At 37.8% G+C, this 13,848-nt stretch overlaps 1 protein-coding gene across 1 annotated transcript in view; it reads right to left on the bottom strand.

Moving 5' to 3' along the window:
- Window positions 1-11,260, bottom strand: part of LOC111822017 (uncharacterized) — a 130,100-nt gene extending 118,840 nt beyond the window's left edge. Inside the window, exon 1 of the mRNA XM_023738653.1 lies at window positions 11,175-11,260. Within this exon, the coding sequence (XP_023594421.1) occupies window positions 11,175-11,260 (86 nt within the window). The remainder of the gene's footprint in view (window positions 1-11,174) is intronic.
- Between the last annotated feature and the right edge of the window lie 2,588 nt (window positions 11,261-13,848).

Genomic DNA, 13,848 nt, shown 5'->3' with positions numbered 1-13,848 from the left:
AGTGAAATTAGTCAGTCCCAAAAGGACAAATATTGTATGAGACCACTATTCTAAGAACTCAGAAAAAGGTTTAAACCCAGAAGAAAACATTCTTTAATGGTTATGAGGGTAGGGAGGGAGGGAGAGGGGTATTCACTAACTAGATAGTAGATAAGAATGATCTCAGGTGAAGGGAAAAACGCACTACAGGGGAAGTCAGCACAACTGGTCTAAACCAAAAGCTAAGAAGTTTCCTGAATACAACCAAACACTCTGAGGGATAGGGTAGCAGGGTCGGGGGTAACTGAGGACCATGGTTTCGGGAGATGTCTAGGTCAATTGGTATAACAAAGTTTATCAAGACAATGTTCTGCATCCCATTTTGGTGAGTGGCGTCTGGGGTCTTAAAAGCTAGCGAGCAGCCATCGAAGATGTATCAATTGGTCCCAACCCACCTGGAGCAAAGGAAAATGAAGAACACCAAAGACACAAGGAAAACATTAGCCCAAGAGACAGAAAGGGCCACATAAACCAGAGACTGCATCATCCTGAGACCGGAAGAACTAGATGGTGCCCAGCTACCACCAACGACTGCCCCGGCAGCGAATACAACAGAGTCCCTGATGGAGGAGAAAAGTAGGGTACAGAACTCAAATTCTAGTTAAAAGAAAAAAAAAAAAAAACTAGACTTAAATGGTCTGACTGAGACTGCAGAGACCCCAGAAGACATGGTCCCCGGACTCTCTGTTAGCCCAGAACTGAAACTTTTCCCAAAGCCAACTCTTCAGACAATGATTAGACTGGGCTTTAAGACATAAAATGATACTCATGAAGAGAATACCTCCTAGCTCAAGTAGATACATGAGACTAAACGGACACCTCCTGTCCGGAGGCGAGATGAGAAGGCAGAGAGGGTCAGGAGCTGGTTGAATGGACAAAGGAAATCTGGGGTGGAAAAGGATGAGTGTGCTGTCACATTATAGGGAGAGCAACTAGGGTCACATAACAATGTGTACATAAATTTTTATATGAGAAACTGACTTGAACTGTAAACTTTCACTTAAAGCACAATTTAAAAAAATCACCGAACCTAGTTAAGATCATGTATTTCTTAATTTTATTTGCAGAATTACTTATTTTAAAATAAATAAAACTGTTTCCCTCTGTACAGCACATTAGAATTACAGCACATATGAACTAGTGCATTTTACAGATAAGAATGCAAAGATTCAGAAACTGAGTAACTTGCCCAAGATTCCCAGTCAGTAAGAAATAGAGTCAGAACATGAAGGCAGATCTTCTGGCTCCTGGACCTGCTGGACACTGTAGCTTAATCAAGACACATGAATGCCCATATTCTCAGTTCACTTCAATGCCAACTTATTGGATGCTATGAATAGAATTTTACAATATTTTAGTCACAAAAATTAGAAAGGCATAAAATTTAATTGCACTTATATAAGTTTTATACTACCTACAAAAGTATTACAGGAGACAAAGAAGTGATTTACTGAGAAAGACTGAATCAAAAGTATTGATGTGAACTGTGCTTTTATTTTACAGTGAAAAAAATGGTATTACTATGTCGCATTTTTCAGCCCTTCCTCCCTATATTTTTTAAAAGGTGCTAAATCTAAGACCCTGTCCAATTAGAAACAATCATTTTATTAAGAATAGTACCATTATTTCTGCCAGGTGATTGCTTTTTTATTAATTCTCCAGCAAAAGCACTACCTGAGAACAAACTGGTGGTGGTGCGGGAGGAAGTGAGATGGACAGAGAAAGAGAAAGGAGAAAGAACTCATTTTAGTATTTGAAATCTAGCTGAATTCACCATCTAATAATCGTTTTTTCCAAAATTAGTAAGACTGAACTACTACTTCTAAGAGAAATATTTCTTCCCATGTTGAAATAACATGCCATTGGCTAACCAAGGAACTTTATTCACTCACATACATTCATTTTTATATTGATTCCAATTTTGAAACTTGTGCAAAAAAGGAGAATGCATGAAAAACACTTAAGATCAGAATCATTATTTTTACACATTTTGCTAATTTGCAAATTTTATCCCGTCTATCTCTTTACATCCCTTCTATCTCACATAAGGTGACTCCTAAAACATCACTAGCAGCTCATTATTGCACATCAGCAGCCCACTTCCTATTCAAATTGAAGCCTGTTTCCTCTTACCCTGTACTCAGTGGATGGAGAACAGCTGTTTTTTTGTATAGGAAAGAGGCTTTAAAAAACCTGCCAGCTCTTCAAGTCCCCCTCCACCCACAACTGTCAATATAATATATTCTTTGCTCAACTGCATCTTTCTTGGAGTTGAAAAAGAACGCATCAATTCTTGGGGAATAAAAAGATAAAGCTCTGAATCCAAAGCCTATAATATAATTCTAAGGAACACAAGCTGAACAGCTCCAAATAGCAACAGCAATAATCCAGATAGAATGGCTAATAATTATTGAGCACTTACTATGTATCGACCAATATGCCAAATGCTTAAAGGCATTAACTTTGTGATCCTCAAATTAACTCCCTAAAGTAGACACTATTAGACCCATTTTGCAGACGGGAATAATGATGCTTAGAGCTAAGCAACCTTGACAAAATCACACAGCTCCTAAGTGACAGACGAGGAAAGATGTGAAGCCTAGAGGACTGATACTTGAACTTAAGCCTTGAATGGACAAGCTCCAAAGCTCTCAGCCAGAAGGCCACAAGTGATTTTTATATTTCAAAAAATCTAAAAGAAACAATCATTTAACTGCAAAATGCCATCTAAATTATAGGGTTTTTGTCTTCTTTTGACTTTTAGTTGAACTTACGTCAGTTCAGTATACATTGCATATGCTACTCTAATTAGTCTTTGGTTAGTTAAAAACAGAGAGGCAAATTATTAATACATAAAGGTTTTGAGGACAAACATTTTCATAATGTGGGATTCGTAATGGAAAACCAATTTAAGAGATCCTTTGCGTGAATAGTTTGGGAGATTGGGCTAAATGACCTCAATGATCTGTTGTGGATCTAACATCTGAGTCCACACCAAACAAACGCTTCCACCCCAGAAATATGTCTGCTCCACCTTCCAGCTTGTCCCTCCCTCCAAGTCCCACACTTACAATCCACCAGCTGCTTTTTATTATTACTGTCAAGACTAGGAAACCTTATTAGCTCTCACAGAATGAACTGAGTAAAGGCACCTGAAGTTGACTCAACATTTATTCTTTGCTGTAAATACCGGGTAATTCCTTCTCACATTTACCTGGTTTTTACTGGGTTGTTTTGTTTTGTTTTGTTTTCTGATTGTCCTGGCTTCTCTGCTGACTGATCTGCCCTCTGAAACTTGCTTAGTTCTGCTCCTTCAACTCCTGAACACCCGGAGTCTCCATTCTAGCCCTTCTTTCTGGGATCAGGATTCTTTTGATTTATTAAGAAACACCTAACTCCACTATTGTCCATCCACATGTTTGTGTCTCATAAGCCCTCTGCCTTCCCTATTCTACTTCCTTGTTAGTTTCACTTGCTCTGCTACAAGCCACACTCTGCTGTGACACTCTAAAACAATCATTTTAAGTATGGCTGATTTTGGTTGGGCATATTCGATAAAATTCTATCGGCATCCTATAGACAAAAATATCACACCCAGTGTATGAACTCATCACTCGCTTCTGTGCTTTTGTGGGTAGAAAGAATCACTCAAAATCCTGCAGTAACTTGCCATGGAATTGTTTCCAACTCATGGCGATACCCCATGTATGCTGTGACCTTTTAGAAGCAGACTGCCAGGCCTGTCTCCTGAGGTGCCTCTGGGTGGGTTAGAACTGCCAACCTTTTGGCTAGTAGTCAAGTGCTTAACCATTTGTGCCACCCAGTGAATCCTCAAAATCCTAAATAATGTTATGTACCTAACCCCACAACGTCCCATCCTCAACTCCCTGAATGAACAAATTTATGATCAGTTCCTTCAAATCTTCAGAAGCTATTTTTGTTTACAGATATGATAACATTATTAACCCATTAACAACTCTTAACTGTTTCTCATTTCCCACTTTACTTGCTTTGGAGGCCTTTTTCTCCCTTTTCAAGGTATAACTGGCCCTCTGAGTTTTGAAGTTCTGACTAGTTTGAATATTCTCATAGTACTCTGTGTAGTCCTAAATATTCATTCATTAAGACTTAAGGTAGTCCTAAATATTTCAATAAATATTTATTCTAGATACTGGGGATGTAAGAGTGAAACAGGACAGACAACCTTCCTGCTCTTAATAAAGCTTACATTCTAATGAGAGGAGGCAGCAGAAAACAAATAAGAGCAGCAGCCAGTACTAAGTACCCTGCAGAGAGAAGAAATAGGATGATCCAAGACTGATGAGCTGGCTAGGATAAATTAGTGATAAACAGCGAAGGAGGCATCTGGAATCTGAATGGCATTAAGAAGCCAACCCAGAGAAGATTAATTGCTCATTCTGGAGCAGGGAACAGTAAATGCAAAGACTGTAAGGAAGAAAGTAGGATGACATATTTATATGAAAAGAGAAAAGGTCAGTGTGTCTAAAGTTCGGTGGGCCAGGAAGAGAGTGGTATAAAATGAAGTTACAAAGGCAAGCAGGGGCCAGCTCACACATGGCTTTGAGGGTCAATCCTGAGTTCAAAGTCATCAGCGGGCGTTTTAAGCAATAAACAAAGTCCTCTCAATTGCATACTAAAAAGGTCACTCTGGTTGCTATGCAGACAACTGACTTTATCAAAAATAGAAACAGGGAGATCCATTAGAAGACCTGCAATAATCCAGCTGAGAGATGATGGTCACCTAGACTACGGAGGTGGCGGGGATGGAAAGGTACAGATTCAGAAGTTTAGGAAGCAGAACTGACAGGACTTGATGATACACTGTACATAGCGGGTGAAGGAAAAAAAAAAGAGGAGTCAAGGACAACTAGATTTTTGACTCGAAGAGCTGAGTGGAGAGTGTCGTAATTTTGTGACATGGGGAAGGCTGGGAAAGATGTTGGCTGGAAGGAGTAAAAATCAAGAGCAGAATTTTAGAATTGGAAGAGCTCTTATAGAACATTTACTTCAACTACTTTATTTTAGAGAGAAGAAAACAGTGGTCCAACTGGTTAATTTCACTTGCCAAAAACAACAAGGTCCCAGTACATTCTGGAAAAGCCACTGTCTCACTTTACCAAGGGTTCTTAACCTTTTTTGTGCCATGGACCCCTGTAACAGTCTGGCAAACCTGAGCTCAAAATAATGTTTTAATTAAAAAAAAAAAAAAAGCACAAGGCTACAAAGGAAACAAATTTTATTGAAATATGGTTTTCAAAATAGTAAAAAAAAAAAAAAAGTGATTTAGTAACATTATGTGTGCTTCTTTATCAACTCATTGAATAACAAGATCTCAGAGCAGATCTAAAAACTACCCTAATTTCAAAGTAGGGATAAGTGTAAACAATATATTTCAAAATATGTGCAACAACTAATGTGATATGAAAATATCTGTGACTTCTATTGGCAAAAAAGTTAAAAGTACTACTAGTATTACTGTGGTTTGTTGCCTACATTCATTATTGAAGGAAATGCTAAATTTCAGGTTAAGGTGGTGGTAGTGGTGGTTAGTGGCCCGAGTCAATTCCAACTCTTTGCTTAGTAAAAAAATTAAATTTTTCACCCTCTAAGTTCATGGACCCCCTTGAATTCTATCCAGGGACCCCTAATTGTGGACCCCAGGTTAAGAGCTCCTGGTTAAAGCCCTGATTGTTTTCCACCCAGGTTAATACGATAGCCTTTGGACTGGTCACCCCACCTCCAGCCTTTCCTCAAATCCATCGTCCAGTCCATCCTCTGATGAATGATCACAAAGTCCAATCTAACAATAATGTTCCCCTGTTTAAAGTCCTCACCTGCTTAAAGTCCTCATAAGGGTTCCTTGTAGCCTATGGGATAAGTCCGAAAGCCTTAGTATGGCACTGAACGCCGCACTCTCCAGGCTCTGCAGCTCCACTACAGCACTTCCACTCACCTTCCAAGCACTTTCGAACCTTCCTGCCTTCGTATACAGTTTCTCCCCCTTCTCTTCCCTCCTCTACTTATCTTACAAAACTCTACTAGTACAAAACCTTACCAAGGTATTATCTTTCTAAAGCATCGGACTCCTTTCCCCCAAACAGAGCAATCTCTACCTTCCCTTTGAATTTCAAAATCAGCAAAGGTTTTATGCATGACACATTATACTGAGCTATGGTTCTCTTTCACATACACGATAGAATGCTTCTCCCAAGTTCAGTGTTTTCCCCACTGGGGTGGAGCTGGGATTGTAAACCCCAGCCTTCTTGGTTAGTGTGAACCAAAGCCAATGTGTCAGGCCCAGATGGGATGAATACAAAGTATGAGAGGTAGTCCTTCCTTCAAGAAGCTTTTCAACATAATACCAATATGACCCTATCATCAATAGGCTTTTTATTATAACAGCACAAGTCCTATAATAAAACTGCATCATAAAGCTAAATATTCCTTAATGTTTAAAAATATAACTGATCTTCTCTATTTCTGCTGGAATTTTTAATTACATTATTCCCGTAAGTCTAAACCTCTGAAATGAAAGCTTCTTGTAAACACTAGTTAAATATTACACAGCTTACTACAGAGGTTACTATTTCCATCTGCAGAAAGAGACACTAAAGTCATGCTTAATATTTAAAAAGACTTCTCGAGGATATACCAATTTAAAATTGTCAAATAAGAACTAAATTTTTTATATCTCTTGCCTTGCTAATTCATATTTATGTTGATCAAGATGTTGAGATGATTTTTACGCAATTTTCATGTGTTACATCCTGGTTATGTACTTAGCTTATCAAGAGTAGAGTACTCTTTTGTGAGATAAAAGGTTTGAAGAAAACTAAGTTTTCAAGAGGATGTTGCACCAACTTACAGTAAAGAACAAAATTCAGTTTAATGAAACAAATATCTGCCATATGTAAGGTTAAGCAATGGAGGATAGGGTGTATAAGACATAATCCCTGCTTTCAAGCTTAAAACCTAGTAGGATGGATGGCAATCATAAAAATGTCCACAATTTTTAAAATATGATGCTTTAAACATCACATAGCCTAGATTAACCTTCATACATGAGTTGGAACAAAAAAATTTCAAACATCCAAAATATCTTTAAGTGAAATTAAAAAATATATTATGCATACACCTTTAATAGCATATTTCACACCAGTGGAAATCAATGAATCACAGTCACAAATAACAGGATAAATCTCAAAAACACAGTAGTAAGTAAAAGTGGAAGGAGGGATGGAGGGAGGGCCCTTGGAAGAGCACAGAAGGTCTGAAAGAGGTGTGAGAGAGGGATGCGGAGAGTCCTTGATAGACTGAGTGACTTTTAGCAAGAGATACATGTTCTTCCTAGGAGACAGGTATCAAAAAAGGGGAGGGTGATAAATGATAATAAAGGAACTTCAAGGTAAGGAGAATGGAAATTCAAGGAATTAGGTAGAGTTGGACAGGTTAAATATTCTGATCAAATTCTTTCAAGGCTTCCTCAGGGTTTGAGCTGGGTGAGATTGGGAGCTTAATCAGAGCAGAAGTTTCCAAACTTCAGTCTGTAATAATGGTTCTGATTATTTAACCATACAGCCAATTATATATCCAATTATGGTGAAACTGTTAAAAAAAGATTCCTGAGCCCGACATCCAAAGATTCTGATTTAGTTAGTATAGGGCAGAAACAGTGAATCTGTTTAAGCAGCATCCCAAGTGATTCAAATACAGGTAGTACAAATGATTTTGCAATATAGAGTGGAATCACTTTTGAATGCAACAGAAACAAAGATGAACATGGAGCTTTTAAAAACACACACATGGTGGGCCCACCTTAACATAGTCTGAGTCAGCAGGTTCAATTCTTAGAAGTGGGATGCAGAATCAAAGGCCTGGCATCTATGAAAATGTAACAATGCGTAAAATGGAGTATTCACACACCCTCACCATTGAGCCATAGCACTCTACTTAATACTTGCTAATTTGGCAGGTAAGAACAAACTTTTTATCTGGACTTCCTTAATTATTAGTGAGACTGAAAATATTTTCTTAGTGTGGCATGGCAAAATTTTTTAACATGTGAGTGTACACAACCTTCCTCCCTCCTCCTCTACCAAAATAAAATTTTTAAAAATCCCATATTTGTCCACTCATTTTTCCCTTCTGAAAGAGGAAGAACTTGCTGTGACTAAATTGATTAGCATATTAAAAGAAATAAAGGAAGAAATGGGGGCGAGGAACAACTTTGTGGGCTGGGATTGGGGGAGAAAACTTTAGAGTTTGACCTGTGAGAAGCCCCAGGGCAGCAAGAGAAATGGCAGGAAAAAAGGGGCTTCTAAGAAATACTAATGTGGTTATGAATTAAATACCCTTTAATCTGCTTTGAGGACAAATGGAATTCCTTTTTAACAACTTTTGGTGTTGAACCATGCTTCTTGAGCAAGCCCCAGCTCTGAACTTGGACCACGTGTGTCTCTGGATTAGTTCAGATTATAGTATGCTCTGGGCACTTATACTACTTTAAGTGTCCTACTGATATTCTTTGCACATTTTTCTACTGAGATTTATTTTTAATTAATGATTTTTTAAATGTGCATTGTATAGTAAGATCACTAACCCTTTGTCAGGCTTTGCAAATATTTTTTTCCCAGTTTGTCATTTGTCTTTTGATCTTGTTTAAATTGTTTTGGGAGGCACAGGAGTTTTAAATTCTTATGTAATCAAATCTGTGAAATTTGCTTCATGGTTTTTGATTTTACGGCATGCTTAGAACAACTTTTCTGCTATCAAGATTATAATACCTTCACATATGTTTTCTTTTAGTACTTTTTTAGTACTTCTACATTTCTTCAGGTTTTATCAAATTGCTGGCTGGTTGTCACAAAATCATTTACTGAAAGAATCCATCGTGTTTCAACTGATGTGAAATTTCATCTTTATTTTAGTCTAAATACATACATATAATTGCATCTGTTTGTGGACTTGTTGTTGTTAGCTACCTTCAAGTTGGTCCAGACTCATGGTGACTCTGTGTACAACAAAACTAAACGCTGCCTGATCCTGCACCATCCCCATGACTGGTTGTAGATCGGACCACTGTGATCCACTGGGTTTTCTTTGGTTGATTTTCAGAAGTAAATCACTAGGCCTTTATTCTAGTCCATCTTAGGGTGGAAGCTCCGCTGACACTGTTCAGTATCATAGCAATTCCCATGCCTCCACTGACAGATGGGTGGTAGCTGTGCATGAGGTACACTGGCTGGAAATCGAACCTGGTTATGTCACATGAAAGGTGAGAATTCTGCCATTGGACCACCAATGCCCCCTTCTGGAATTTACTCTGGGGGGGAAAAAAAAAAACCTGGAAAAGAGGTTGCCTCTGAAAACAACTGGGTAGTTGAGGGGTAGCGAAGACTAGCTTTCACTGTTTACCCTTTTGAATTTTGTTCCATGTGCATGAATTACCTTTTTTTTTTTTTTTAAGTTGCACTTACTAGACATGATGGAACTATAAAATATTTCAGGTTTCCGCAAACTACACCATAAACCTCGTATCTACCTAAGCAATACTTGAAATCATAGATCTTTCTTGAGTTTAAAACTGGGAACTATAATATATTCTATTTTTAAATGAATAGTGAAATGAGAAGGCAGAGAGGGTTAGGAGCTGGTTGAATGGACATGGGGAATCAGGGGTGGAAAGGAGGAGTGTGCTGTCACAGTATAGGGAGAGCAATTAGGGTCACATAACAATGTATGTACAAAATTTTGTATGGGAAAAATTTAAAAACAAAGAATAGTGAAAATGGCTCAAATATGTCATGAACCAAAAGTTTCTAAGCCACTTAACATTTAGTATAGTCAAGCACAAAACCATTTTTTCCCTTGAGGGAAAAATAAAAACTCTTTTATCTATATGCTTAACTGTTATAGGTGAAGCTACTATCTCAATTGTGTAAAAACCTCAGCATGGTCAAGTCCTTCCTTAATAAGTGTGTTCCCCATATTGAGCCATCACAGACTTATTCATCTTCTTCATTCACAGCTAACTAGTAACCATTTTTTTCTAAGACACCTATAGTCAAATACTTAACTCAGGATCTAATCTATCTAAACTACTACAATCTGATCATTGTATTTTCAGTATCATTTCTTTATAATTCCATATCAGCGTCAGATGCCAAACCTGACCTCTGTTGTAACCATTTTACCGTAAGTGGGCAGGATGAGAGAACAGAGGTATTCATCTAGCAGCGGATGGAAAAAGACAGTTTCTCTTTTAAGCTAGTCTTTTTAAGATCATCTCCCTCTCACTACTTTTGAAACTACTATTAAAGGTACACTAATTTAGTAAATTTTGGCCCTTCTCCAAATGAAATGTTTTCAAGCACTAGAAAATACTATCCCAATAGAAACGAGAATGCGACCTAGTATTCGGTCTCATTAGCATACTCATTAATAATTACATAGATTAGATCCTATCATTCTCCTCTCATTACCTGCTCTCCTAGGTACTTTCCTACTCTGTTGATCTGCTAATAAATGAACTCCCTTAAACATGTAGAAGATGCATATTCCACATATCTCCTAGGAAAACTAAGTGAAGATGTAAAACAGAAAGAAATTCTTTTAATACAGTCTAATCATCCTTATGTTTTAAAATTCCTTATAATTGATCTTCATAACGTTATCAACCCCATTTAACAGGAAACATACAGAGTTACCTGCCAAACATCCCATTACTGGTAGTAGAAATAAGTCTCCTAATAGAATGTCCTTTACCCTAAATATGCTGCCTCCCACAACGATTAAATTCAACACTCAGACAAGAAAAGTGTTCTTTGCAAAACCCAATGAAGAGTAGCAGGGCATAACACAACACGCGAATACCAGTAATACATGTAAAAAAACAAAACAAGTTCTACATTTAAAGAAATAATTTTCTATCTTCTACACAAGAAATGATCTCAACCATGCCAAATGAGACCACACTTTAAAAGATTCTGGGCAGTAGGCATTTCCTTTTCTCCTCTTGCCCCTACAGCCTTGCCTTACACTGTGAAGCATTATCTAATGGTCACCTATTAGCAGACCTCAATCATCCAGGCACAGCCCAATACACAAAAACTTACCTACTACTAATAAATCTGGCACTTTTCATGAGAGGTTGCTCCTCAGATGAAGTTACTCTTACTTTAGACCAATAGTTCTCAACCATATCAGACTCAATGTCCCCTTCCCATAAAAAATTTTTCAATTCATGCTTCACCGCTCTGAAATGAAATAACAATCTTCCTACAGACAATTTCAAACGAATTCACTCCTAAATAAAATATAAATGGAAAAGGGAAATAAAAATAATTTATAACAAGGTAATAAGTATTTCAATATGTGAATGCTGGGGCAAAACTATACTAGAAGACCCATAGCAAAGCTGTGATATAATTTTCCAAAACTGTAAACAACTCTAAGTCAAGTTGTGAACAAAACAAATCTTCCTTCAATTTACCCAACAGCTGAACATTGAAATAGAAACTGCAAAATTCAGTCTCTGTTAAAATGGAAGTTCTAGGCTAAGATAACTAGAAATATTACATGAATGTTAGGCAGGATATTCCTAAATCATACAGGACATTCTTTGTTCAAGATTGTCCCACACATTGCAAGAAGTCTAGCATCCCTGGCCCCCACCCATAAAATGTCAGTGGTTAGCCACAACCATTGCGACAATCAAAAAATCCCTCCTAAATTCCCTTTAGAGGGCAATTCCCATCTGGACCCACTACTTTAGACACCAGTCTTCTGAGTATCACAATCTACTGTAAAGAACACTTGAGAAGCGTGGATAAGAGTTCCAGTTTTGTCACCTATGAGCTACGTGACCACTGGCCAATGAGTTAACCCTCCTAAACTCCAGTTTCCAGTGTATCAAAAGGGAATAAACACTACAGGGTTTTCTGAGTTGGCAGGATGAGTCAACAACGAGTATGCAGCACAGGGTAGATTACATTTCCAACCCAAGGCCCACAGATGTGAAGAAGGGGGGCTGTTCCAGTTAAGCAGAGTGACAGACAGCAGCAAAAAGTAACATATGAATGTGGAGGAGGCAGAAAATATAATAAGCATATGAAATGAAATTTAACACACAGCAGTCTAAGGACAGACTAGAAGAGCAGCAAGAAGTCCTATACATCTCAGCTACCCCTTAAGGAATTAATGTATTATAATGCAGTGAGATAACTAATATTCAGAATAATGACTCCCAAATTAAGAAAAACATTTATCTTTAAAAGACTTCCAAAAAAGACTTCCACTATACATGGCTAAAATTTTAAAATGTTTTGATACTTAAACGGGTGACTATACCTAGCAAACACTATTCCAACTTTTATTGAGAAATTACCCTACCCTAGGCTAGGCACTGGGGAAACACAAAAGTATCTAATACACCATAACCATCTTCAAGTATTTTACCATCCAGTAGATTACACATGGGTAAAACATAACCATAACATAGAGCAGAATGACCCAGGCACTAAACAGAAATACAAGTTATAACTTATGAGGGCCCTGAGAAAATTATGAACAATTCTGACTGAGGAAAATTAAGGACATCTTCATGGTACAGGATGCTGAAAAATCAGGGTTTTGATAGGTAAAAAATGGGAGCAAAGCATTAAAGGAAAAACGAAATCCACACAAAGGCACTGATACAGGTTGGTTCAGAGAATAGAAGTAGGGGAAGGATATATTAGGATGAAGGCAGTAAAAATTAAGGCTGTTAAGCTATTTCAGGGCCTGATCATGGAGGCATACAAATGCCATTCAAATGAGTTTGAGTTTTATTAGAAAAAGAATTTTCCAGAAAACTGGTGCTTATGTGGCACACCTAATCCCTAAATAATGTTGAGTAATAGCCAAAAATAAGATTCTGAACAAATGCAATTACTGAATACCCCAATATAAAAATATACATACAAGCAAATCAAAAGAACCTAACCCAAGGGCAGAAAAGTAGCTTCTGAGCTCATTTCTTAAATAATCAAAAAAATACTAATTAACGCTTGGAAATGAAAATAAATCAGGATAATCTACATAGTACATAGGCCCCTTGATCTTCTCCCAAACAAGTCAGGGCACTTCGTAAACTTGTTATTTAGCAGAGCTTCATGTCACCCCTGGAAGGCAAGAGTGTACGCTTAGCCTCTTTTTACTATGGGGAAACTGAGGAACAAAAACAATTACAGTATGGACACAAAATAAGCCATCATATTTTCTAGGACTTTAATTAAAGGCTCCAAGCCCACATTTCATCCTTTATTTCTTGCACCATCTCAAAACTAGAATTACCTTTTACTATCATCTTAACCAAAAAAAAAAAAGCCCTAGACTAAACTTAAAGATCATTTTCTCAATGTGGTAGTGTTACAAAAAAATTAAGAGTTTTAAAATTCTACCTTACATTTGCAAGAATTGTAAGCAATAATCCAATCTCCCAAAAAATAGACAGCTGTAAACAGTAGGAGAGATCAGGAACCCTAGGCCCAGCTTTTACTTGGACTATCTGGCAGTCGCTAGGAAATACAGATTTGTGTCTTTAAAACAGGCTTTGCAGATGCTCGGATGGAAAGGTGCCCTAAAAGGCCCGGAACAGTGTTATCACTACCACCCACTGCTGCAAACATGAAATCCAACGCTCTCCTCCTGCTGCCCCTCCCTGCACTGCACCATGCACCACAAGACTCGTGGCACACACTGAGGCCTGTGCGAGGAGCCTCCCAACGTTTCCTTTAAAGTGCGGTATTT

Source organism: Trichechus manatus, unplaced genomic scaffold, assembly GCF_000243295.1.
Source record: "Trichechus manatus latirostris isolate Lorelei unplaced genomic scaffold, TriManLat1.0 scaffold00007, whole genome shotgun sequence".
Classification (NCBI taxonomy): domain Eukaryota; kingdom Metazoa; phylum Chordata; class Mammalia; order Sirenia; family Trichechidae; genus Trichechus; species Trichechus manatus.
Note: the sequence above shows the minus strand (reverse complement) of the source record. Positions and strands in the feature narration are given on the sequence as shown.